Source organism: Odontesthes bonariensis, chromosome 19, assembly GCF_027942865.1.
Source record: "Odontesthes bonariensis isolate fOdoBon6 chromosome 19, fOdoBon6.hap1, whole genome shotgun sequence".
NCBI lineage: Eukaryota > Metazoa > Chordata > Actinopteri > Atheriniformes > Atherinopsidae > Odontesthes > Odontesthes bonariensis.
The window spans coordinates 19,638,903-19,662,607 of NC_134524.1; the positions used below are offsets into that span (position 1 = coordinate 19,638,903).

The 23,705-nt window shown below is 41.1% G+C and overlaps 1 protein-coding gene across 1 annotated transcript in view; it reads left to right on the forward strand.

The window, feature by feature from the left end:
* The first annotated feature begins 6,461 nt into the window (after positions 1-6,461).
* Positions 6,462-23,705, forward strand: part of LOC142368699 (GTPase IMAP family member 8-like) — a 35,676-nt gene continuing 18,432 nt past the window's right edge. Inside the window, exon 1 of the mRNA XM_075450894.1 lies at positions 6,462-6,559. Coding sequence (XP_075307009.1) covers positions 6,553-6,559 — 7 coding nt within the window. The 5' untranslated portion in view covers positions 6,462-6,552. The remainder of the gene's footprint in view (positions 6,560-23,705) is intronic.

The following is a 23,705-nucleotide window of genomic DNA, read 5'->3' on the forward strand; positions in this document are numbered from 1 at the left end:
GGCTCTGTTAAACTAGGCTGCAGCTGAGCTTTTATTAAAGGTGATAGAGAATGGTTGAATGGGGCATTAATCCTTGTTCTGTAATGTGATATGTAGCCCAAAAAAAATTGGTTGGGTCTGTAATGGCTCAGAACCTCCCTAAAAGGCTCTCTGAAACAGCTGTTACTATGCTGGGTTTAGAATGCGTCTTTTTCCCTTATTGGCGTCGTTTCAGAGCTTATCTGGCAACCTCATTATGAAATGCAGGTAGGTGTTGGCTCTATTCTATGAGGTGCCACCAGGGACATAAATCAGAATTAACTTCCATATACACATGTGAAATTGAACTCTTCCACATACTATACTCAAAACCTTGCACAAACACTAGTGAAAAGCTCTCACATAAACTAGTGAAAACATTTACCTCTTATATAACCTACTCAAAAGCTCTCATACACACTACTGAAAAGCTTTCATATATACTAGTGAAAAGCTTTACCTTTCATATATACTAGTAAAAACCTCTCATATACAATGGTCAAACCTCTCATATTCACATGTCAAACCTCTCGTACACATATGTCAAATCTCTCATACACATATGTCAAACCTCTCATACACATATGTCAAACCTCTCATACACATATGTCAAACCTCTCATACACATATGTCAAACCTCTCGTACACATATGTCAAACCTCTCGTACACATATGTCAAACCTCTCATACACATATGTCAAACCTCTCATACACATATGTCAAACCTCTCATATACATATGTCAAACCTCTCATACACATATGTCAAACCTCTCATACTCATATGTCAAACCTCTCATACACATATGTCAAACCTCTCACACTCATATGTCAAACCTCTCGTACACATATGTCAAACCTCTCATACTCATATGTCAAACCTCTCATACACATATGTCAAACCTCTCATACTCATGTCAAACCTCTCATATACATATGTCAAACCTCTCATACACACGTCAAACCTCTCATACACATATGTCAAATCTCTCGTACACATATGTCAAACCTCTCGTACACATATGTCAAACCTCTCATACTCATATGTCAAACCTCTCATACACATATGTCAAACCTCTCATACTCATATGTCAAACCTCTCATACACATATGTCAAACCTCTCATACTCATATGTCAAACCTCTCATACACATATGTCAAACCTCTCATACTCATATGTCAAACCTCTCATATACATATGTCAAACCTCTCATACTCATATGTCAAACCTCTCATACACATATGTCAAACCTCTCATACACATATGTCAAACCTCTCATACTCATATGTCAAACCTCTCATACACATATGTCAAACCTCTCATACTCATATGTCAAACCTCTCATACACATATGTCAAACCTCTCATACTCATATGTCAAACCTCTCATACACATATGTCAAACCTCTCATACTCATATGTCAAACCTCTCATACACATATGTCAAACCTCTCATACTCATATGTCAAACCTCTCATACACATATGTCAAACCTCTCATACTCATATGTCAAACCTCTCATATACATATGTCAAACCTCTCATACACACGTCAAACCTCTCATACACATGTCAAATCTCTCATACACATATGTCAAACCTCTCATACTCATATGTCAAACCTCTCGTACACATATGTCAAACCTCTCATACTCATATGTCAAACCTCTCATACACACATGTCAAACCTCTCATATACATATGTCAAACCTCTCATACTCATATGTCAAACCTCTCGTACACATATGTCAAACCTCTCATACTCAAATGTCAAACCTCTCATACACATATGTCAAACCTCTCATACACATATGTCAAATATTTGTGGATTTCAGTTGAAACGGAAGGCATTTCAGTGAAACAGGAAGGTGTTTTATTAAACCGGGAGTTGTAGTTTTAAACAGAAGTCATTCTGGTTAGCTTCGTGCATTTTGTGCAATCTCCTGCCGGTATTTTATGAAATAAAATAAACGACAATTGCTCAGCCACCCGCTGAATACCGCACACAAACAGCGGCATTACTCAACTTTATTTTGGCTTCAACGGAGACCCTGCAGCTGGCAAAGGCATGCTGCGCTGGCAGAACGGAAAAAGAGATGCTAAGCGGCTATCCACCGAGTCCGGAGCTGGAGTTGAAGTGATCGGTTGCTGCCCAAGCCTTGTAGCATTTGACAGGGTCCTGATCGTCTCCGTTGAAGCTAAAATACTGTAGACGCGCGCTCGATTTTCAAGTGTAGATCGCACGACCGTGCCTTTCCGAAGCGCAGATGGCGTGACCGCAGTCCGCTGGACACCTCACACAAGCAGTGGCATTACTCAACAATATTTTAGCTTCAACGGAGACGATCAGGACCCTGTCAAATGCTACAACGGAGACGATCAGGACCCTGTCAAATGCTACAAGGCTTGGGCAGCAACCGATCACTTCAACTCCAGCTCTGGACTCGGTGGATAGCCGCTTAGCATCTCTTTTTCCGTCCTGCCAGCGCAGCATGCCTTTGCCAGCTGCAGGGTCTCCGTTGAAGCCAAAATAAAGTTGAGTAATGCCGCTGTTTGTGTGAGGTATTCAGCGGGTGGCTGAGCAATTGTCGTTTATTTTATTTCATAAAATACCGGCAGGAGATTGCACAAAATGCACGAAGCTAACCAGAATGACTTCTGTTTAAAACTACAACTCCCGGTTTAATAAAACACCTTCCTGTTTCACTGAAATGCCTTCCGTTTCAACTGAAATCCACAAATATTTGACATATGTGTATGAGAGGTTTGACATATGTGTATGAGAGGTTTGACATATGTATATGAGAGGTTTGACATATGTGTATGAGAGGTTTGACATATGTGAATGAGAGGTTTGACATATGTGTATGAGAGGTTTGACATGTGTACGAGAGGTTTGACATATGTGTATGAGATATTTGACATATGTGTACGAGATAGTTGACATATGTGTACGAGAGGTTTGACATATGTGTACGAGAGGTTTGACATATGTGTATGAGAGATTTGACATGTGTATATGAGAGGTTTGACATGTGTATATGAGAGATTTGACATATGTGTATGAGAGATTTGACATATGTGTACGAGAGGTTTGACATATGTGTATGAGAGGTTTGACATCTGTGTACGAGAGGTTTGACATATGTGTACGAGAGGTTTGACATATGTGTATGAGAGGTTTGACATATGTGTATGAGAGATTTGACATATGTGTATGAGAGGTTTGACGTGTGTATGAGAGGTTTGACATATGAGTATGAGAGGTTTGACATATGTGTACGAGAGGTTTGACATATGAGTATGAGAGGTTTGACATATGTGTATGAGAGGTTTGACATGTGTATGAGAGGTTTGACATATGTATATGAGAGATTTGACATGTGTATGAGAGATTTGACATGTGTATGAGAGGTTTGACATATGTGTACGAGAGGTTTGACATATGTGTATGAGAGGTTTGACATATGTGTATGAGAGGTTTGACATATGTATATGAGAGGTTTTTACTAGTATATATGAAACGTAAAGCTTTTCACTAGTATATATGAAAGCTTTTCAGTAGTGTGTATGAGAGCTTTTGAGTAGGTTATATAAAAGGTAAATGTTTTCACTAGTTTATGTGAGAGCTTTTCACTAGTGTTTGTGCAAGGTTTTGAGTATAGTATGTGGAAGAGTTTAATTTCACATGTGTATATGGAAGTTAATTCTGATTTATGTCCCTGGTGGCACCTCACACAAAGGTCTTACTGTTTATTGTTTTACTTCTGTAACTCCATTTAATGGAGTTTCTGTGTTGCCATTAAAAACAAAGATAAAAAATGCCTCTTTTTTGACTTGTGAAAATCTTTCTCTACCCCAAAAAGGCATGAAAAGGTGGAGCTGGTGTTTTACAAAACATATTCCATTGATATTATATTCTTATTATGGACAACAATGTTGAAGGTTTTGTCATAGGGCCTGTTGCAGTAGGAAAAGATGTGTTTAAAATCCTGGATGATAGGAATCGGGTGTTTTACAGTGAACAAGCATCACATCATGTCCCACATCAAACTGCTTATCTGTCACAGTCTGTGGGTTTTCCGTCATGAAGTTCGTGTTGTGGCTTGTTTCACTGAAATTGTTTTACTGTTTTAGTTTGATTGTTCTAGGTTCGTTGGTGTTTTTTTGGCTTAGTTCAGTTTCTGTCGTACATTTAGTTAGTTTTCCTTATTCTCCAGATCGCTGTTTTAGCACTCCCTGCGCTTTCATGGTTTCTGCTCAGCTCTGTTTCTTGTTTGTTTTGTTTCCAGCACATGGCACTGCTTTTAGTTTGTACATAATAAACATTAAGATTCTAACACCTGTGTGCCTCACACCTTTTTGCTCCTTGGGTTGGATCTGACACTTCTTCTTGGTAATATGGACTGTGACAGTAGAATCTCTCCACACCTGGACCCAACAGGCTACACTTTTTCCTTCCAGGAGGTTACTGAATCTGGCTTAGGATGCAAAAGGCTCACTTCAGCTAATTCTGGCTACACCATCATTCACCACACATGTTTAATCACATTTCTTGCTGGGACAGTGTCAGAGCCCATTTAGGGCCAAGGTTCACACCGCTGCAGCTCATGCCTGGCACAAAGCCTGAGCTTGTAGACAATGCCGAAAAGTTCTGATCTTGTCCCTGTCTAGGGCTCTACAGTTGACACCCGACATGTCCCCGTTCCTGTGCAGGAGTCTGTAGGTGCTATGCATGGCCAGAGACCAATCCACTATGCCAGAGCTAGGGCTGGAACCCATCATGATGATTTTGGGATCTTCCGACCCCCTGATCACTTAACTTCCAGCACTCTGAGGTGGTCCAGGAGGAATAGTCATGCCTCAGCAAGTACTGTCATTCGCAAAAATACAGTGTAGGACAATACTACAAAACATACATTCATCATTTATCTTCTGCTTATCTGAGGTCAGCCATGGAGGCAAAAGGTCCAGTAAGGAAACCTCTGGAGAATTATATGATACTGATACTGCCACTACCACCAACAATAATAATAATAATGCTTGTGTGGCATGCCCAGCAACTCCAGTAAGGTGGGTTCAAGTTAAGACCAACAACGCCACCCTGGCAATTTCACCCAGGGAGGATTCCTTATTTAAGGATTTATGATATGTTTTATATATCATCCAAAAATATAATTTGTTTTACCCAGATACTGTCAAAAACACAAACAACACTTTTACTATTATAGCTGAGCAAAACCCGCACCAAGTCAGATTGCTCTGACAAGCCCAAAATAATGAAGTCAGAACGCTAACATGAAAGTTATGACCTCAAAACAGGCCCAGCATCCCTGGCATGAATAAAACAGTCTATTAGAAAAGGATTTTTTTTGGAAGTTTTCATTTTAGTGGGTGTTACATACCGATCAGGCAGTGACTCCCAACACAGGGGACAGCATGACACTTATCCAATTACCTGAGGTATAAACCTGAGGCAAAGCAACCACATAACCTCAAACGGTTCAAGGTTGATGACAGATAAGAAGAAAAACCTACTGGGAACACTCGAGAGGAAGCCATACAGCGAGCTGATCTAAAGATGATTAAATACTCACGATAGGCAAATATTACAGAATGTCTGAACGAGTGAAACACCACAGACACTCATACCTGCAAGAGCAACAGAAGTCAGGCAACAGGGCGTGCACTCAACACCAGAGGATACTATTTTAACGGAGCTGCACTGAAACTTCTTTAAAAGTAATTTCAAACTGATATCAGCTTTGCATGCAGTTGCTAAAGTTTATATTTGTTATGGTTTGAGGTAGAGTGTTTTTGAAAGAAATACAAATACAGATACAGCAAATGATCGGAGGTTGAAGGAAACTGAACTGATTTATTTAAATTTTAAACAAATGGTGAGGCCAAACCAGAAGTACATAAAAAAAATTAAAAATTAAAAAAATGCTGACAAAACATGAACAAAAAACTAGACTAATCAGAGACTAGAAACAAGAACTGGAACAAGTGGTTGTAACAGCAAGGATCTGACAATTATTGAGAGAAAAGAGAGCTTAAATACTGAGAACTCATTGGTGAAAGGTAGCAGCTGAACAGAGGTGAGTGAGTGGAGTGAATGACCTGAACATGGAAGCTGAGGAAACAATGGGTGAGAGATGTAAAACAAGAAATCTACATGATGACATACAAGGAAAGACAAAACAAAACCCAGAAAAAAATCCACAAAAACCAAAACAAAGTCCAAAAACAAATCCACAAACTCTAAAAATACTTTTGTAGGGTGAAAATGTTTGAACCCATTAAGACCTGATGTTACATGTAATGTTTTCTGTCCACATTTAGAGGAAGTTTCAAGTCTTTGTGAGTTAAAACATTGTCAGAGGCAGTTTGAAACTAGCTCCGCCTCTAAAACACCATTATTTTCCCCCAGTTATTGCATCTCGAGGAAGTGATTTGAACAGACGAGCTACAATCACAGCACAGAACGGAGCAGAGAACAAGTTCCAACAGATTTCCACTTTGATTTCTAAAATCATGGCGGGTGAGTAGAGATAATGAATATTTTTCTGTAGATTGAATGACTGAAAACATGAAGTGCTAAAATGTCTGAAATTAAAAACTTTCAAAGACATAAAATGCACAACACCAATATGTCAACTGAGCTGCACTGATAACACAAATACAATTAGTAGATCAAACAGATTCATGTTGATGATGTATAAAATACAAGATTGATGGAACTTCTTGAATAATGTTTCTGTTTGAATTTGTTTTATGAAATGTTAATACTGAATGTACATAATACTGAATGTGTGTGTGAAAAATACTGTACACACTCTGTACACAAATATATAAAAACACTGTAAAAATGCTGCATCCAAAGAATCATTTGGACCAAACTCGGTGGAAACTTAAGACACTTGTTGGCAGGATTAAAGTGTAGATCACTGTTGGGCTGTGGTTCGTGGAGCGTGTCGAACAATGGAAGCAGGAATGAATACTTAAAGGTGGGGCAGTTAGAGGCTGACATGTCAGAAGGAAAAACCATAGACACAGACAAACTGTCTTTAAAAACACTAATCACACATTTTACAATTAGCATGTGACCCTCAACATCTTTACTCAAATAGGAGAGCACACAGCAGGCTATTCAGATCTGCTAAAGGACACATGCACATATCTCACCATTAAAGGGGAACTACGGGGCATTTGAAGCGCATTCCCATTGCTAGAGGTTGTCAAATACTGACAGTAGGACACAGACCGGTGCAAATCGGCGCTCCCTGTGCGGCGATTGCGCTGTTTGCGCAGCCTGTAATGCTAACCAAATACGTGGTGGCTAAGGGGCAAGCGCTAAACCATCCACGTAAAACAACAACTTGCACACTGCAGAAACGTCACACCACTTTATAAACCATCCGACAATAAAGTCACAAGCCTTACCATCAAAACCATATGCATGGTTCACACCAGTGTTGTTTTCGTCAACGATGACGATGACGAAATCATTTCGTTGACGGCACTTTTTTTCATGACGATAACGAGACGGTGACGAGATAAACATAGCTGTCTGATGACGAAAACATGACGAGACGTGTGTGAGTTTTCATTGACGAGATGAGAATGGACGAAAATGTTAGTGGGTGATCTGTCAGACGTTTAAAATGCATGACATTTCTGCTTATTGTGTGTGTCAATTAAAACCTAAAAAGTATCTGCTGCGGCACCTTAAGGCTCGCCACAGGGATATTTTTTCAAAGGTAAGTTACAAATGCTGTTAACATAATCGATAAATTTCATAGTATAGGGTGACCATAGGTCCGTATTTCCCGGGACATGTCCGTATTTCACGGGACGCCCGGGACAGGAAGTGAAATACGGACATGTCCCGGGAAATACGGACGTATGGTCACCCTATCATAGTAAGCTAATACATTAGTACGTTTTCCACATACTCCTGGCGCAAATGGGCTGCTAACTTCAGGCTAAAGTTAGCTTTTGTTACGCTAACGTCAATTCATTATGTGTGTGTTACTTTAGCAGCATGTTTAGCCATGTTTACATTCAGTGACGGTGTGGTTATCTCTTTGTGTGTACGTTCTGTCAGCACGTAACTTGATATGTTAAACAGGTCGAGTTACTGTTATACTTAGAGTCTGCTAGCTTTAGCCTAAAAGCCACAAGTGACGTTGTGCAGCCCTAACCAGGACCTGTGCGTTTAGTGCGCTTACAGTAAAGTTGGGACACACGCACAGTACAGAATGAAAAATCAGAAAGCTTTAGTACAGGTCAGTTAATAAGCTATGTATTTTCGTTCTGCTTGTTTGATAGTTAAGACCATACTATTTTCTTAACACGGTAGACTATACTTATTTTTTCTCTTTTTTTTTTTACTAAAACTAGACTAAAACCTTTTTGACTTTTCGTCGACTAAAACTAGACTAAAACCCTTTTGAGTTTTCGTCGACTAAAACTGGACTAAAACTATCACATATAGAAGTGACTAAAATGTGACTAAAACTAATAAGCATTTTAGTCCAAAAGACTAAGACTAAATCTAAGATGGTTGTCAAAAACAACACTGGTTCACACATTACTGGCATGGGGACGTTACAAAACAACTTTATAAACAGCATGTCACTTACTGGTTGTTGGTATGCTCGCGCATGTGAAAGCCCAAAAGAGTCAATGGACGATACTCCCATATACAAAGCAATTATCTTCTCTAGAAAAACTGTGTTCAAGTATTTAAAACATTACAACAATATTACTGGGCATGTATTGTTGTAATGTTTTAAATATTTAATATTTAAAATATCTCTAAGTTGACAAATATTGTTGTAAATGTGCAAAAAAGTGAAGCTCAAAAATTCACACCAGTTTTTTAAACATTGGTTGAAGCCAAATGTGACAAAATGCACCCCATAATGCACAGGGTCACACACTCAGAGACAGATGCCAACCTGTGCCGGTACCTTGCTCAAGGGCACCTCGGCCGTGACAAGAAGGTGGACTGTCTGACACCCCTCCAGCTGTCAGTTCCACCAATCTTTTTTTGAGTGGCGAGAGTGGGAATCAAACCTGCCAACCTTCCAGTTATTGGACGACCGACTCCATGACTGTACTTTAGCGTTGAGTGGTGTACAGCTTAATCAAAAAGCAGTTCGGCAACCGCTGGTCTCAGAGCCTCCGCGAAGTCGTTACAAAGTGTTTGTGAATTTGTGAGCGCACGAGCGCATAAGTGAACGTGTTTACGTGCACGCGCGTGTGCTACAAATACCGAACCATTGATATTTACCAGCTCCTCAACAGACAAAAGAGGAAATAAAGTATATTCCACATATCTCAGCTCAGATATTAATCTGAGCTTTAAACATCTCAGAGTGCGCAAAAGGCAATTAGCGTGACTTTAGTAAGAAAACACCCTCTGCTATGTTACACATGCATGATTCTATGATCTGGATGAGAAAGCTGCAGAGATCTTTATTCCTGCCAAGGAGTTAACATCATTCTAGTTATTTCCAAGACTCAGCAGGTTAACTTAATACTTAAACCCGATCTCAGTTTTCCCCTTTAAACCTAATAGCAGGTCCCACTAGTGAAGTGGACAAGTGATGTGTTTAACCCGTGATGATTTGGTTTCGTTTCCTTGCCATGGAAAAGTGAGAACAGCTGTTGTGATGGAGGCTAACAATGCACGGCAGTGACAGCGGGCACTGCTGTAAGCCTCAGATGATTGTGTTTGGGATGAACACAAAAGACTCAGGAATCAGAAGGACATGAGAGGACCGAGAACAAGACGCAACCAATTCCGGGGGCTCCTGTCCACAACACAAGCTTGACTTGCGAGTGCGGAGCAGACGCTTCCACCCACAGCCTCATACTGTGCGCATGGAAAGAGCCTGACTGCTGTCCTGGCAGCCAAGACTCAACGCCTGCCATCAGCCTCTCAACCTGCTCCCTGAGGGAGGGGAGCCACAACCTCCCAACACAAAGCTGCTGATCTCTGGGTCCTAGTTATAAACTTTCGCCTCTGACGTTTAATGACGTGTTATGACGTATAAAACACGTGTTATGCACGTGTTTTACATTGACGTGCATTGACGTATGTCATTGAGGCATTACGCTAGGCGTCCATTGTTCCGTCACGTCAACTTAACTCGCCGGATTGGATGTCTAGTGTCCAATTCTAGAATAATGTCATGATCATAGTGTGATTTTACATCATGCTCAAACCATCTAGCGTCAGCGTCTTTGATATTTGCACAAAAACATTGGTTTTGTGTTGTAAGACTGGACAATTGTACTCTGTCAGGTCAGCATAATCAATGTTATTATAGCTCAGCCTGAATATGCTAAATTTGTGCAATTTGTGTTTTAATGTAGTTGTAATGTGTGTTCTTGTTAACATTGTAAAGTGGAACTAACATTCATGAAAGTATTGTTTTTCACAGATATCTTGCAACAGGAGATTCATTCTCCACCATAGCTTTCAGCTACAGAGTGGGCAACTGCACTGTGGGGAGAGTGGTGAGAAAGGTGGCATCTGTCATCTGGGATGTCCTGGTGCCAGACTACATGCCCAAACCATCTACTGAAGACTGGCGTGCCATTGCGGAGGGGTTTGGCCAACGCTGGAACTTCCCCAACTGCGTGGGCTCGGTGGATGGGAAGCATGTTGTCATCAAGGCACCTGCCAACTCTGGGTCCTTGTATTTCAACTACAAGGGAGCCCACTCCATCGTCCTCTTGGCTGTGGTGGATGCCGACTACCTGTTCAGGGTAGTAGACGTTGGGGGATATGGCAGGACCAGTGACGGTGGGTCCCTGTGGGCATCAGCATTCGGTGAGGGTCTCCGTGATGGCAGCCTGGGCCTTCCTGAGGATGCCGTCATACCAGGGTCGGAGCATCGTGGAGCAATGCCCTTCGTTTTTGTCGGGGATGAGGCCTTTCCCCTGCTCCGGAACCTGATGCGGCCCTTCCCAGGCAGTCACCTTCCTGGTGAGAGGAGGGTGTTTAACTACCGCCTCAGTCGTGCCAGGTTAGTGGTGGAGTGTGCTTTTGGCATCTTGTCTTCACAGTGGAGAATGTACAGACGTGTGATGGGTGTCAACCCCACCACTGCTGAGACATGTCAAAGCCACCTGCGTGCTCCACAACTACCTGCGTGTCGAGACACTGAGGAGGGAGCAGAGGGCACCTGAACCACACCACTCGACAGAGGACCCTGATGACTGCCTGCAGCGCTGTGCCAGGATGGGGAGCAACAATGCGACTCGGGAGGCGATGAGGGTCCGAAACCGCTTTGTCTCCTATTTCAGCGAGGAGGGTGCTGTTCCCTGGCAGATCCAGCCATGATCCTGCTTCATCCAGCAAACAACGGCTCTTTTAAGAGCCACTCCATTAATCAGTTAACAGCTGAATTCCAAGTTGCACAAGCACTACACATCACTACACACATCAACATCCATGATTCATGAATAAAACATTCTTCTTCTCACTGATGTAACACCTTCATAGAAAATACTTTCACCCTTATACATTTTTAAACTTTGAAGGTGACAGTGTTTTCTATAGAGGGGTCACATCAGTGAGAATAAGAGTTTTTGATGAAACATGGATATTATATACAGGGTGGCCGCGGGTCCTTAAAAAGTCTTAAAAAGTCGTAAATCAATTTTCCTGAAAAATAAGACCTTAAAAAGTATTAAATTGTCTTAAATTCAGATTGCATGGGTCTTAAATATTTGTGTATTTTTCTTTTTGCTCTAAAGGAACAGTATTTTTTTTAAAGCATTTGTTCATGGGACTTAAATGTTCTGAAAATATTGTAATAAATTTAATTTAGGACAGTGATGACATTTTTGTGATCTTTTCGCATGACACACATTTAGCCGACTCAACCGTCATTTGTCATTTTACCATACTGTCAGTGTGTTTACTTGGAAATACTTGGTATTTCCATCGTACGTTTGGTCTTAAATTTCATTTAGAAGTGGTATTAAAAGGTCTTAAAAAGTCTTAAATTTAACTTGTTTATACCTGTATACACCCTGTTATAATATTATGTCCAAGTGTCTTCAATAAAAAAACATTTTTATTCTAACTTATTTGACTCCTCTACAGAAAATAATTTTCTCTACAGGGGCACATAACACACTGACATTATGTTTGATACGATATAATATCCATGTCTCATCAAAAAAATAAGTTTCTTATTCTGACTGACGTAACCCCTCTACAGAAAACACTTTCACCCCTCCAATGTTTAGGGCACTTAAGAGTTTTCTGTACAGGGGTTACATAAGTGAGAATAACAATGTTTTTATGGATGAAACATGATTATTACTTCCCTCCCCTTCTTTATTTGCAATGGCCATCTAAATATCAATACTATAATATAAATAGCTAATATATGTATGTGACTGGAAACATGTTGGCCTACTGCATTACCATAAGTCACTGCCGGTTCGTTGTGTTGGCATACTGATAGGCTGCATACACTGCTTTAGGTTAAAAGGCTGCTTTTCAGCGATATACAGTATGCATGTGGTGCTTTATATCTTAAATAAAAGTGCTACCATTTAATCAGACTGCATTTTAAATCAAAATTGTTCCTAGGCTCAGTGTAATATGGCATAAAATGGCATAGGAAGAACTGTGATTGAAAATTCACATTTGATTTGGTTTGAATGGTTGAATAATGAACCTGATTTTGATTAAGTGATAGGAGTATGTCTGTCTTGTGCAGTGATACACAACTTAACATGTTGTACAGACTTCTTATGGAAAATATGATTTGTTTTCCATCTGTCTTGAAAAAAAACACACAGGTTTAAATGCACAACATATTTATTAAACTATTAACTTGAACATATCTCACCCCATGGCTGTTGCCCTTGAACAAGGCCCATAACCCCACACCGCTTTGTAAAAAAATAATAATTATAAAATAACGAAAATGTCAGCTAAGTGTAATGTAATGTAAATAACTGAATATGAACTAAAATGAACTGAAAAAAATAACCCTATTCATTCCCCTCGCTTCTCCCCGCTTGCTCCGCTTCAAATAAAAGTTTGTGAATAAAAAATTTGACCTCTGCCTTCTTCGGCCCAGGTAGGCGCCTCATGGTGGGCAGCAGGCTCCAAAAAAAAAGCTCATCCTCATCCGAGGATGAAAGTGCTGGCAGTGGTGGTGGTGCTCGTGGTGGTTGGTCCAGGGCCTGCAGCACGGACCGCTGAAACGGGCTGAAGGCGGCAGCCCCCCTCCTTTTACGAGCCACAGGTGCTGAGGCCGCAGGTGCAGCTGTGGTGGCAGGGGTGGATGCGGCTCCACTGGTGGCAGGGGTGAATGAGGCGCCACTGCTTTCGGCTCCACTGGTGGCAGGGGCAGGGCAGTGACCCTCTGTGGTGCTGGGAGGTCGCCATCGAGGAGGGAATAAAGGGAGTCCTCCTCTATCTCCTCCTCCTCATCATCTTCCTGGAATGCTTCTTCCCTGGGTGGCTGGGTGGTGGAGGGCAGAGGCATGGTGGAGGTTGAGGAAGATGCCATGGGTGCTCTCCTTGGCAGATTTGACGAGGTCTCCCTCGTCTCAATAAACTGAGCCAGGAAGCACATTATTTTTTTAATACTTCCATGGCCTGTGTGAGGAGGCCCCAGAGCCACTCCTCTGTCTCTCCTTCTCCTTCTTGCGCTCCTTTACATACGTGTCCCTGAGGGAGCGCCACCTGTCCCTGCACCTTTTCTCTGATTTAAAAATGAAACATGAACAAGACATCTTGTGAAAACATGGCCATGGGTGTGATTTGGTTCTTTTGTTGAAATGAATGCCTATCACAATTATTGATAACGTTTCATCCACTACTCCACCTCTGCCCATTAAAGAATTGGATGCACTGGATTGAACCTCTATTCCTTGATGGTCATTACTTTACTGCAAAAGTGGAGATGCTCACACAATTGCCTGATGTTTTAGGTGTGTTTATTCGCCTACAATCGTTTTAGCACAGCCATTCTGGCCACTGCTGCTGTTCATTTTGCCCGCAATAGCAATGACATGAGCAATACCCGAAACGTTCAGGGGTGAATAAACAAAGGGAACAAAAACTGAGTGATGCCCTTCATTTATTTCATTCATTACTTTACTATACATAATATAACATATCTAGCTCATCACCACGAAGACAACCAGGGGAATGACCTAGCCATTTACATTAGCATACATTACTGGCCATGTTTGCAAGGTGTTCATGTAATTTTGTACAGTTCACACAGATGTCAACCCACCAGGGACACCCACAATCTCCGCCACCTTCCTCCACGCCTCGTCTTTCATGTTGGTATCCCTGTATGATGGCAGGGATAGATCAAATAAAACGGGGAACCCGCTAACCGCTGTAATTAAACACTCCTCCATCTTTTTTTTTTATTTTTCTCCGCGATGCTTTCGTCACGACAAACAAAAGAATGAGGAGTTGTCGTCATATCTATCTTCACTGGGTAATGATAAGAAATGTAAGCTGTGTTAAAACTTCAGCATTCATAATCTTAACTAAATATGACAGTGCTGTTAAAATTTTAATATGAATGCTCTCTTCCATCATAAAACCTCATTTGATAAAGAGTTCCCACATTTCAGTGTTCATGCTGACTTTCAGGGTGTATTTACAGATTATGGCCACCAGAGGGAAGTATAGAGACAGGTGCAAAGAAGTTGTCAAGCTAGCAGATACGCAATTACCCACGCCCACTCTGCTCCACCACCAACCGCCAGCCCACATCTGAGTGACATGACATGCGGTCCAGTGATTGACAGGGAGAGGAGGAAACAAGCCAACTGTGTCTTACACACACACACACGCGCGCGAAAACACACACACGCACACACAACGGCCTAGAACCACCACACGCGGGCAAACTCGGGAAGCATCCAGCTGTTCCAGAGGCATCCAGATGCTCCATCAGCTTTTTGAAGCATCTGCATGCTTTCAGCGGCTCTCGTTCTTCGGGAGGCGAAATGTTCTGTCTCTACTCTCAGTGGAGCACGGGATGGGTGTCACTGTGGGCCCTCCTCTCTCGCTTTGGAGTGTGAAGGGTGTGACAGAGATGTGCCGCTGTTCACATTCAAATCGGCATGCATTTGTTTGTGCATCGTGCAGCACAGTAGGAGTGTGTCAAAATTACGCCATGGACACGAGAGCAAAAAATGGATCCACAAATGCAAACAATGGATCCACAAATGCAAAAAAAAATGGATCCACAAATGCAGACTGCCAGAATGCACACACAAAGTCAAGCATATTTATTTCAAAATCTCGAAAATATATTTACAAATGTATGTATATTTATATACTACGGAAGCTTATTGCATTCACTTGCAGGGCTCTCAAGTTTTCAAGTTTGCTTGGAGTGAGATTCGGCAGGGGCCGGGCCGTTTTTTTTTTGGGGGGGGGGGGGGGGGGGGGGGGGGCTGGTCCCTTGCAGTATCTCATCGCCATAAACTAGCTACTTAAAGAACAAAGATATTGTTTTATTTATACCAAAATCACAAATCTTCACTTTTACACTCAATTCTGCTATATTTTAAAATAAATTGTTTTAGGTATGCAAAGTCTTAACAAACAAAATAATTTTACGAGTGTTGTTGTAAGTGTTTGTGGCAGATTTTGATGCTTGATGACTGATATTGGGGGCTCCCATTTAAAGCACAGCCATTTTCACAGTCATGATGGATGACAGAGTTCCATTCAGAGCCAACGTGTTCCTGGTCTTGGTTTTATTGAGCCCCACCATGGAAAAAACCCTCTCTGCATCAGCATTTCAGTGCGGCAGAACTAATACCAGTTTGGCAATTGTAGATAGCTTTATTGGGAATCTGCTCATACCAGTCACCTTTGGAAAAAATTAACCACGGAAGCCTAATTACACTCCTACATATTTTTCATTAAGTTGCTCATGTCAAAGGGTGTGTGCTGAATATTTAGGTCTACTACTCCAACGAACACTTTAATCGGCAGGTATTGGTCTTTTACAAGGAGTAGGAAAACTATAGTAACTAATAAATAAACTAATCAAATAAATGAAGATATGACCTGCTGATGATCCTGACGGTTCTCTTCCACCTCCTGCTCGTCTACAACTTCCGCCGCGGCGGCACTGTAACACCATTCAAAGGATATCTGTTGGAACAGGGAAACACGAGTTAATGACCACAATAATGTCACATACATAAAGAGAGTAAAGTGAGGAAAGGTGTGACAGATGAGGCCCCCCAGCAGTCTAGGCCTATAGCAGCTTAACTATGGGATGTTTCAGGATCACCTGAGCCATCCCTAACTATAAGCTTTATAAAAAAGGAAAGTTTTAAGCCTGGTCTTAAAAGTGGAAAGGGTGTCTGCTTCCCGGACATTTACTGGCAGCTTATTCCACAATAGAGGGGCCTGATAACTGAAGGCTCTGCCTCCCATTCTACTTTTAGAACCTCTGGGAACCTCAAGTAAACCTGCAGTTTGGGAACGAAGTGCTCTGTTAGGAAAATATCTTACAATGAGATCTTTAAGATACGATGGAGCTCGGTCATTAATAGCTTTATATGTGAGGAGAAGAATCTTAAATTCTATTCTGAATTTAACAGGGAGCCAATGAAGAGAAGCTAAAACTGGAGAAATATGATCTCTCCTGTTAGTTCTCATCAAAACTCTGGCTGCAGCATTTTGGATCAACTGAAGGCTTTTCAGAGAATATGTGGGACAGGCCAATAATAAAGAATTACAGTAGTCCAATCTTGAAGTAACAAATGCATGGACTAGTTTTTCTGCCCGCGACCCGATCGACGGATTCAGCGGTATAGATAATGGATGGATGGATGGATAGTTTTTCTGCATCACTCTGAGACAAGATGTTCCTGATTTTAACAATATTACGAAGATGAAAGATGAAGGTGGCGCTAACTCTATAAACATACATGTAGGAAAAACATTGCAACTCACTTGATAGTAAAACTATACATCTCTCCAATGCACTTTGCCTATGACAAAAGAAATATATAGAAACAAAAAGATTCTATACATACAGGCATACAGAAATACTTTTCTCCCTCAGCACGCTGTGTGTGCTTAATTAGCGGCTATAACTTATGAGAGTGTTTGCAGAGTCAGACGCACACACAGGATGCTGCTTTCTTCACTAACTTTGTCAGTCATCTTGCAAGAATACACCGTGGCGTGAACAAACAAATATTGCTGCAAAACCTACTCATCAGATCGTCAGTCGTGGTCTCTCTGTCTGTAGCAGCTTAGCATTGCGAGCTGCAGGGCAAGTGGTCTGAGCACGTCAGGGCAGTGAGGGCAAGTTTCTGTGGATTATGTGATTGACCGAGGGTTAGAGTTGGATGTCTCGAGACCACTTTTACGTGTTCTCGGTCTTGTTACAGTCTCGACCGTCTTTGGTCTTGGTCTTGTCTTGGTCTCGGATCCTTCGGTCTTGTCTTGGTCTCGGGAGATTTGCAACAAATAATGTCCATGGTACAAAACATAACATTCGATAATGCAACATTAAATTATTTCGCCTTTCACGCCCTTCAAATGCAACCTTTCAAATGCAACCAATCAATGACATACATGTATTTTGTTGTGATTAAGAAACTGGCGCTCATCCAATCAAAAGACGCAAGTGTAGAGCCAGCGCAAAACTTTAGGTTCACGTCGTAGCTCAGTCTCAGTCAGACCTAGTAGCCTAACAATAATGTCAGCGAATTCCGCCATCATCAAATTTGCATTTATGGACCATAAAGACATTTGCAGTCCAGGGGCCAGGAAGAAGCATTCTGCAAAATGCAAGTTTTGCAAAGTGTCTCTCACCGAAACAGCCGGTACCACATCAACGTTCACCAGACACCTGGAGCGGAGACACCCGGAGAGGTAAGCTAGCTAGTTGGTACTGGCTCCAAACTCTTTATCCGTACCAATCTCACATGACCAGATCATGCATGTGCTAGTATTATTTATCATGACATGCTCCTCTTACACGCGCGGTATAAATTATTTAGGGACGGATATTTTTTTGCAAGCTTCAGTTCTTTGCAGACTTACTGAAACATTTTTGGCTAAGAGTGTAATTACATGCTAAGTACAGGTAGTTAACTTATCAGTGGCTCTTGGCTACTTAACAGTTTTCACCAACGTTAGATATTTTGGCGAATTCATTGAGTAGAAATACTGTATATCAAAACCGTGTCAGTGAGCACATTAAGGCCTGGTACCATGTGGTTTGTTGTTGATTTTGGCATAATATGGTTGCTGACACGCAAGGAAGGATGAACCATTTGGGTGCCTCGACATTGCTAGGTTAGCACTAGCGGCATTCTCGCAGATGAAGCCAGATATCAGAGCAGCTCTGGCCCAGATAGCAAGGATGATGGAATTGAGCCTTATTTTATAGTCAATAAAACTCAATTTCTCTCCATTTCCAAAACGCTGCTTTGACATATGTTTTCGACTGACATTGTGTCACAAAAGCTGTGAGGTAAAAACGTCCTAAAACCAGAGACACTTATGAAGGAGAAAGTACAATTTGACATGTTGATTGTTTAGACCAGTTAGTACCAGTCAGTCAGTAATATCAGTCCTCAACAGCAGACAAAGGAGTCTCAATCATCTAATAGTGCAGTAACAGCTGTCATGCAATTGCTATACATAGTTTATCTCACCCAGTCTACGAAAACATTTACAGTGAGTGAGCTCACAGTCACACACATTCATGACATGCTCTGTCTATGCATTGTTCTGTCTGTAGTTGAAATAATACCTTCTTAAATTGAATTTAAACTGGGACTGAACCTCTTACCCCAGTATGCTGCTTTTATTCAATTGATGCAAGTTATGGTGTAACACAAGCTCACTAGCTGTTTTTTTTTTTGTTTTTTTGGTCTCGGTCTCGGTCTCGTCTCGGTCTCGTCTCGACTTTGTCTTGGTCTTGACTAAGTCTGTCTTGGGCTTGGTCTCGTCTTGGTCTCGGTCTTGATACCCTCTGGTCTTGGTAGTGTCTTGGTCTCGGTTTAGGCGGTCTTGACTACAAGTCTACCGAGGGTAGATCTAAATTATTATTATTTTGTAGTATCATTATTATTTTGGGCCACACAGACAGACTTCCTCACACACACTTGTAAAAAAAAAAAAAAAAAACTTTTGGCAAAAGGGTACTCTGGGCATAAAGGACCAAAGGGGCAGGTGCTCACATTTCCAGTCACATTTCCATTGTTAATTGTGTTCTAGTGGAGACTGATTGTATTCATTAAACATATATATCATCTCAGTTGTTTGAAATTGAGATAAAGACAATATGTTAATGGTTTATGAAATAAAATGTATTGTTAAAATTGTTTTAAAGTCCCAAATATGTCCCGGGTCAATTTGTTCTGAGGGACACCAGAGGGTCCTACTGTATTACTGTAGAATTACTGTAATTCTTTGTTATTGGGCTGTCCCACATATTCTCTGAAAAGCCTTTAGCTGATCCAAAATGCTGCAGCCAGAGATCTGATGAGAACTAACAGCAGAGATCATATTTTTCCAGTTTTAGCTTCTCTTCATTGGCTCCCTGTTAAATTCAGAATAGAATTTAAGATTCTTCACAATTCTTCAATTCTTTACATATAAAGAATTGCAATGGTAACCATTATGAAAACGTAGTGTGTGTTCAACAGCCTGAAGCACAGGCATGTTAAGGTTATTGTAAAGTGCAGACATGTGATGGATACAATTTCAGACACCAAACACTGTATGTATTTAACGAGCAACGTGCAGAAAAGGCAAGACAAAGAGTGTTTACATTATACAGGAAAGCTTTGGCGGAAGGAAAGCCAGAAGGAAAGAAGTAAAAGAAATTATGCTCAAAATAGTTTGTATAAGGAAAAGCACAAGGCTATGAGTAAATTGAAATATAAGTTACATAGACAGAGTGTCAAGGAAATGAATAGGACCATGTACAGGACTAATGTCACGTATCAAGCCAAGAAGAAGGAAATGAGTAAGACCACGTACAGGACTAATGTCACGTATCAAGCCAAGAAGAAGGAAATGAGTAAGACCACGTACAGGACTAATGTCACGTATCAAGCCAAGAAGAAGGAAATGAGTAAGACCACGTACAGGACTAATGTCATGTATCAAGCCAAGAAGAAGGAAATGAGTAAGACCATATACAGGGCTAATGTCACGTATCAAGCCAAGAAGGAGGAGATGAGTAGAACACAGTATGCAAATGTTGAATATAAACAGCATGTTGCAGCAGGTATGAAGCTGAATAGGCAGCAGTTGAAAGAAAAGCGCCTGCAATTTGACTTTGTTATGCAGCAGTTTTTAGATAAAGTCAGAGATGGACCAGATTTTGTGTGTTGTGTTTGCCACTGGTTGTTGTTTAAACATCAGGTTTTAACCTGTAAAAGGGCAGATTATAATAAGACTGGAGTTGTAGCTGCTGTAGTCGCAAAGTGCATTACTGACCATTATCTGCACAAATGTTATGGCCGTTGTGTGATGCCGTGTCACTTGGTTGACACACCTAGAGGGAAGCTTTCGATCTGTTACACCTGTTATAGTAAGATACTTAGAGGACAGGAACCGGCAGAATCTGCAGGGAACAATTTGACTGTGTGTCTCATTCCAGCAGAACTGGCCTGTTTGAATAGTTTAGAACAGCATTTTGATCGCGCTACATATACCATTTATGAAGGTGTTAGCTTAGCCTAAAGGTGGACAAAATGGAGTACATAGGTTAACAATCTATTGAAGAGTGACGATGGGTTGAAACATTTGTTGGCGTGTGATGATGGCTATCGGTTTTTGAAACCTATTAGAGAAACTCCAGTGTACTGGCAGGGAGCGCAGAGTGACCTGTTAGCTTGTGTTCGTCAGTTAGGTGTCCCTACGTTAATTGACAGGAACAGTGACGAAGAGGTAGTTCAGTTTATTGACAAATATGTAACAGGTGAACTACCAGCAGATGATGACACATTATTGGACATCATCACATCTGTACAACAACATTCCACTCACCACTCAAAGTCGTGCAAAAAGAGGAATACAACGTGTCGTTTCAATTTTCCTCGACCAGTATCTGCACGCACGTTCATCAGTCGTAAGCGAGTAGAACCAGTCTGCAAGTGTCAGGAAAATGCGACGGATGCAACATGTGAAAAGCATGGAGAGAACAGGTGGGAGATGAAGGCAGAGCATGCTGATGACATTTTAACAAGTGTTAAAAAGGCATTGAACGATGGTAGTTTTGAAAATGTACAGCAGTTGTTTGATGCTTTATACATGAATCAGGAGATTTTTGAGTCGGCGTATAAACGTCTTGGCAAGAAGACAGAAGTTGTTTTAAAAAGGGATGTTAAGGAGTCGTGGATTAATCAGTATAGTACGTCCCTCTTGAAATGCTGGAATGCTAATATAGACATCCAGTACGATGCATATTCATGTGTTGTGTACATCATCTCCTATATTTCTAAGGCAGAAAGGGAGAGGGGCTGCTGTTGAGCAATGCCCAAAGAGAGGCATCCAAAGAGGGCAATCTTAGTGCAAAGGAGGCCTTAAAAAATCTAGGTACTGTGTACTTGCATAACAGAGATGTTAGTGCACAAGAAGCAGTTTATAGACTAACAAATATGCACTTAAAGGAATGTTCAAGTAAAGTCGTCTTTGTGCCCACAGGGGATAATATTGTGAGGATGAGTTTACAGTTGAGTATTTTAAGACAGAGGGCTGCATCAGAGGATGTCACCTCTAAAAATATGTGGATGACAAGTTAAGTTGACCGCTATAAGAGTAGGCCAATAGATGTGGCATTTGAAGACATGTGTTTGGCAAGATTCATCAGAATATCGCATATTGAGTAAAAATGAAAAATGTCGGAATCCAATCCAGTTACAGAATCGGAGTGGTTTTATAGTCAAAAGAACACGCACACAACCAGCTGTCATTCGGTATGCGCGGTTTTCAAAAACCAAGAACTCGGAAAACTTTTTTCGCAGTAAATTGCAACTGTTCCTGCCTTATAGATGTGATGAACTGAAACCTGCAAACTGTCAAACCTTTGAACAGTTTTACAGTAATGGGCATGTTAGGTTTAGTGATGGTTCTAGACGTTGCAGGTGGTCGTTGATGAAAATGGCAGAATTTTGAGAAAGAAGCAGAAGATTTAGAGAAGATTAGGAATAATATCGATTGTGATGGACTAGTGGAAAATGCATGGTGTGAGCTGTGTCCAGAACAGGAGCTAGAACGTTTAGAGTGTCTGGAGGAAAGAGTAGAGCAGCAACAGATACTGGTAGAGGATGTTGAAGATATTCCAGATTTGCAGTCCGGAAGTGTAGAGTCAAGAAATGTAGAGAGGAGAAGTAATGTCATGTGTAGAAGTGATGGTTTGGCTTTAATTAGGTCTCTGAATGACACCCAGATGTCTGTTTTTTATCAGGTTAGGCAATGATATTTAGATAGGATACATGGCAAAACTCCTGCACCGTTGCATGTATTTATTACAGGCGGTGCAGGTACTGGCAAGAGTCATTTGATAAAGGCGATTCAGTACGAATCAATGAGGCTGTTGTCACCGACGTGCCGTCATCCAGACAACATATGTGTGTTGTTGATGGCTCCTACAGGGATTGCAGCATTCAATTTGAAGGCGGCAACAATCCATTCAACATTTGGTATAGGAAAGGATGTAAGCTCACCGTACACTCCTTTGGGGGAGGAGAAACTTAAAGGTGGGGTAGGGGTTCTTTTTCTGGAGCATTTTTTTTACATATTGCTTGAAATGCTCTTCACACCCCCATTGCAACCAATTAATTAAAAGTTTTGACACAAAAATGAAAAGTTTTAGTGGCCTCTTGAACGAACAATCCAGGAAAAACTCTATCCAATCATACTGAACGGACTGTTAACGATGATTGGATTCTGATGCGTCTATCAAACTGCAATCTGCTCCTCCCTCCCCCTCCTTACCCCTGTGCGCGTACCCTTCTTCGTGAACGAATTACGCGTCCAGAAGCTTGGCAGGAAGCTAAACTAGAGCCAGCTTGGCTAGCACCTAGCATTATTAAACGGTTCATTATGATGTTGGAAGGTATTTTCTTACCTGTGAATCCGCCATGAGAAAAAGTTAGCAAAAGTTAGCCAAAACAATCGATGCTTGCTGTCAGAACAGCGCTCGTGCACCTTCGTGCTCGTGAACAAGCATTGCGCGTTCATGTACTCTAGAGGCGTGGCTTCGGGGGGGAAGTCTGAAGAAAGGGGTTGGGACTTTTGACCTGTGTATTTGAAAAAAAGCTTACATCACATCACCAAATGCATGCCATGTTCAGTCATAAATCGCTAAAAAAAAATTATGCAAATGAAAAAAATTACAATTCATTCATTCATTATAGTTTGTGATAGAAATTTTAATATTAAGTATAAATCAGATCAAAAATAGATCATGCATTTGGTTATTAAGATTAAATTCTCTTCTCTATGCAAATTATCTCAGTCCTTCGAACAAACAGTTCTTGAGTTGAGAAGAAACATTGTCAGCAACATATGACTTCTTGAACACTTTCGCTTACTTAAGTAAAGTAAGGAGCTAATAACTAAAACCCAGTGTCAGTCTCAAAATATGTTGTTCTATACAATCTGGGACAGATTTGAC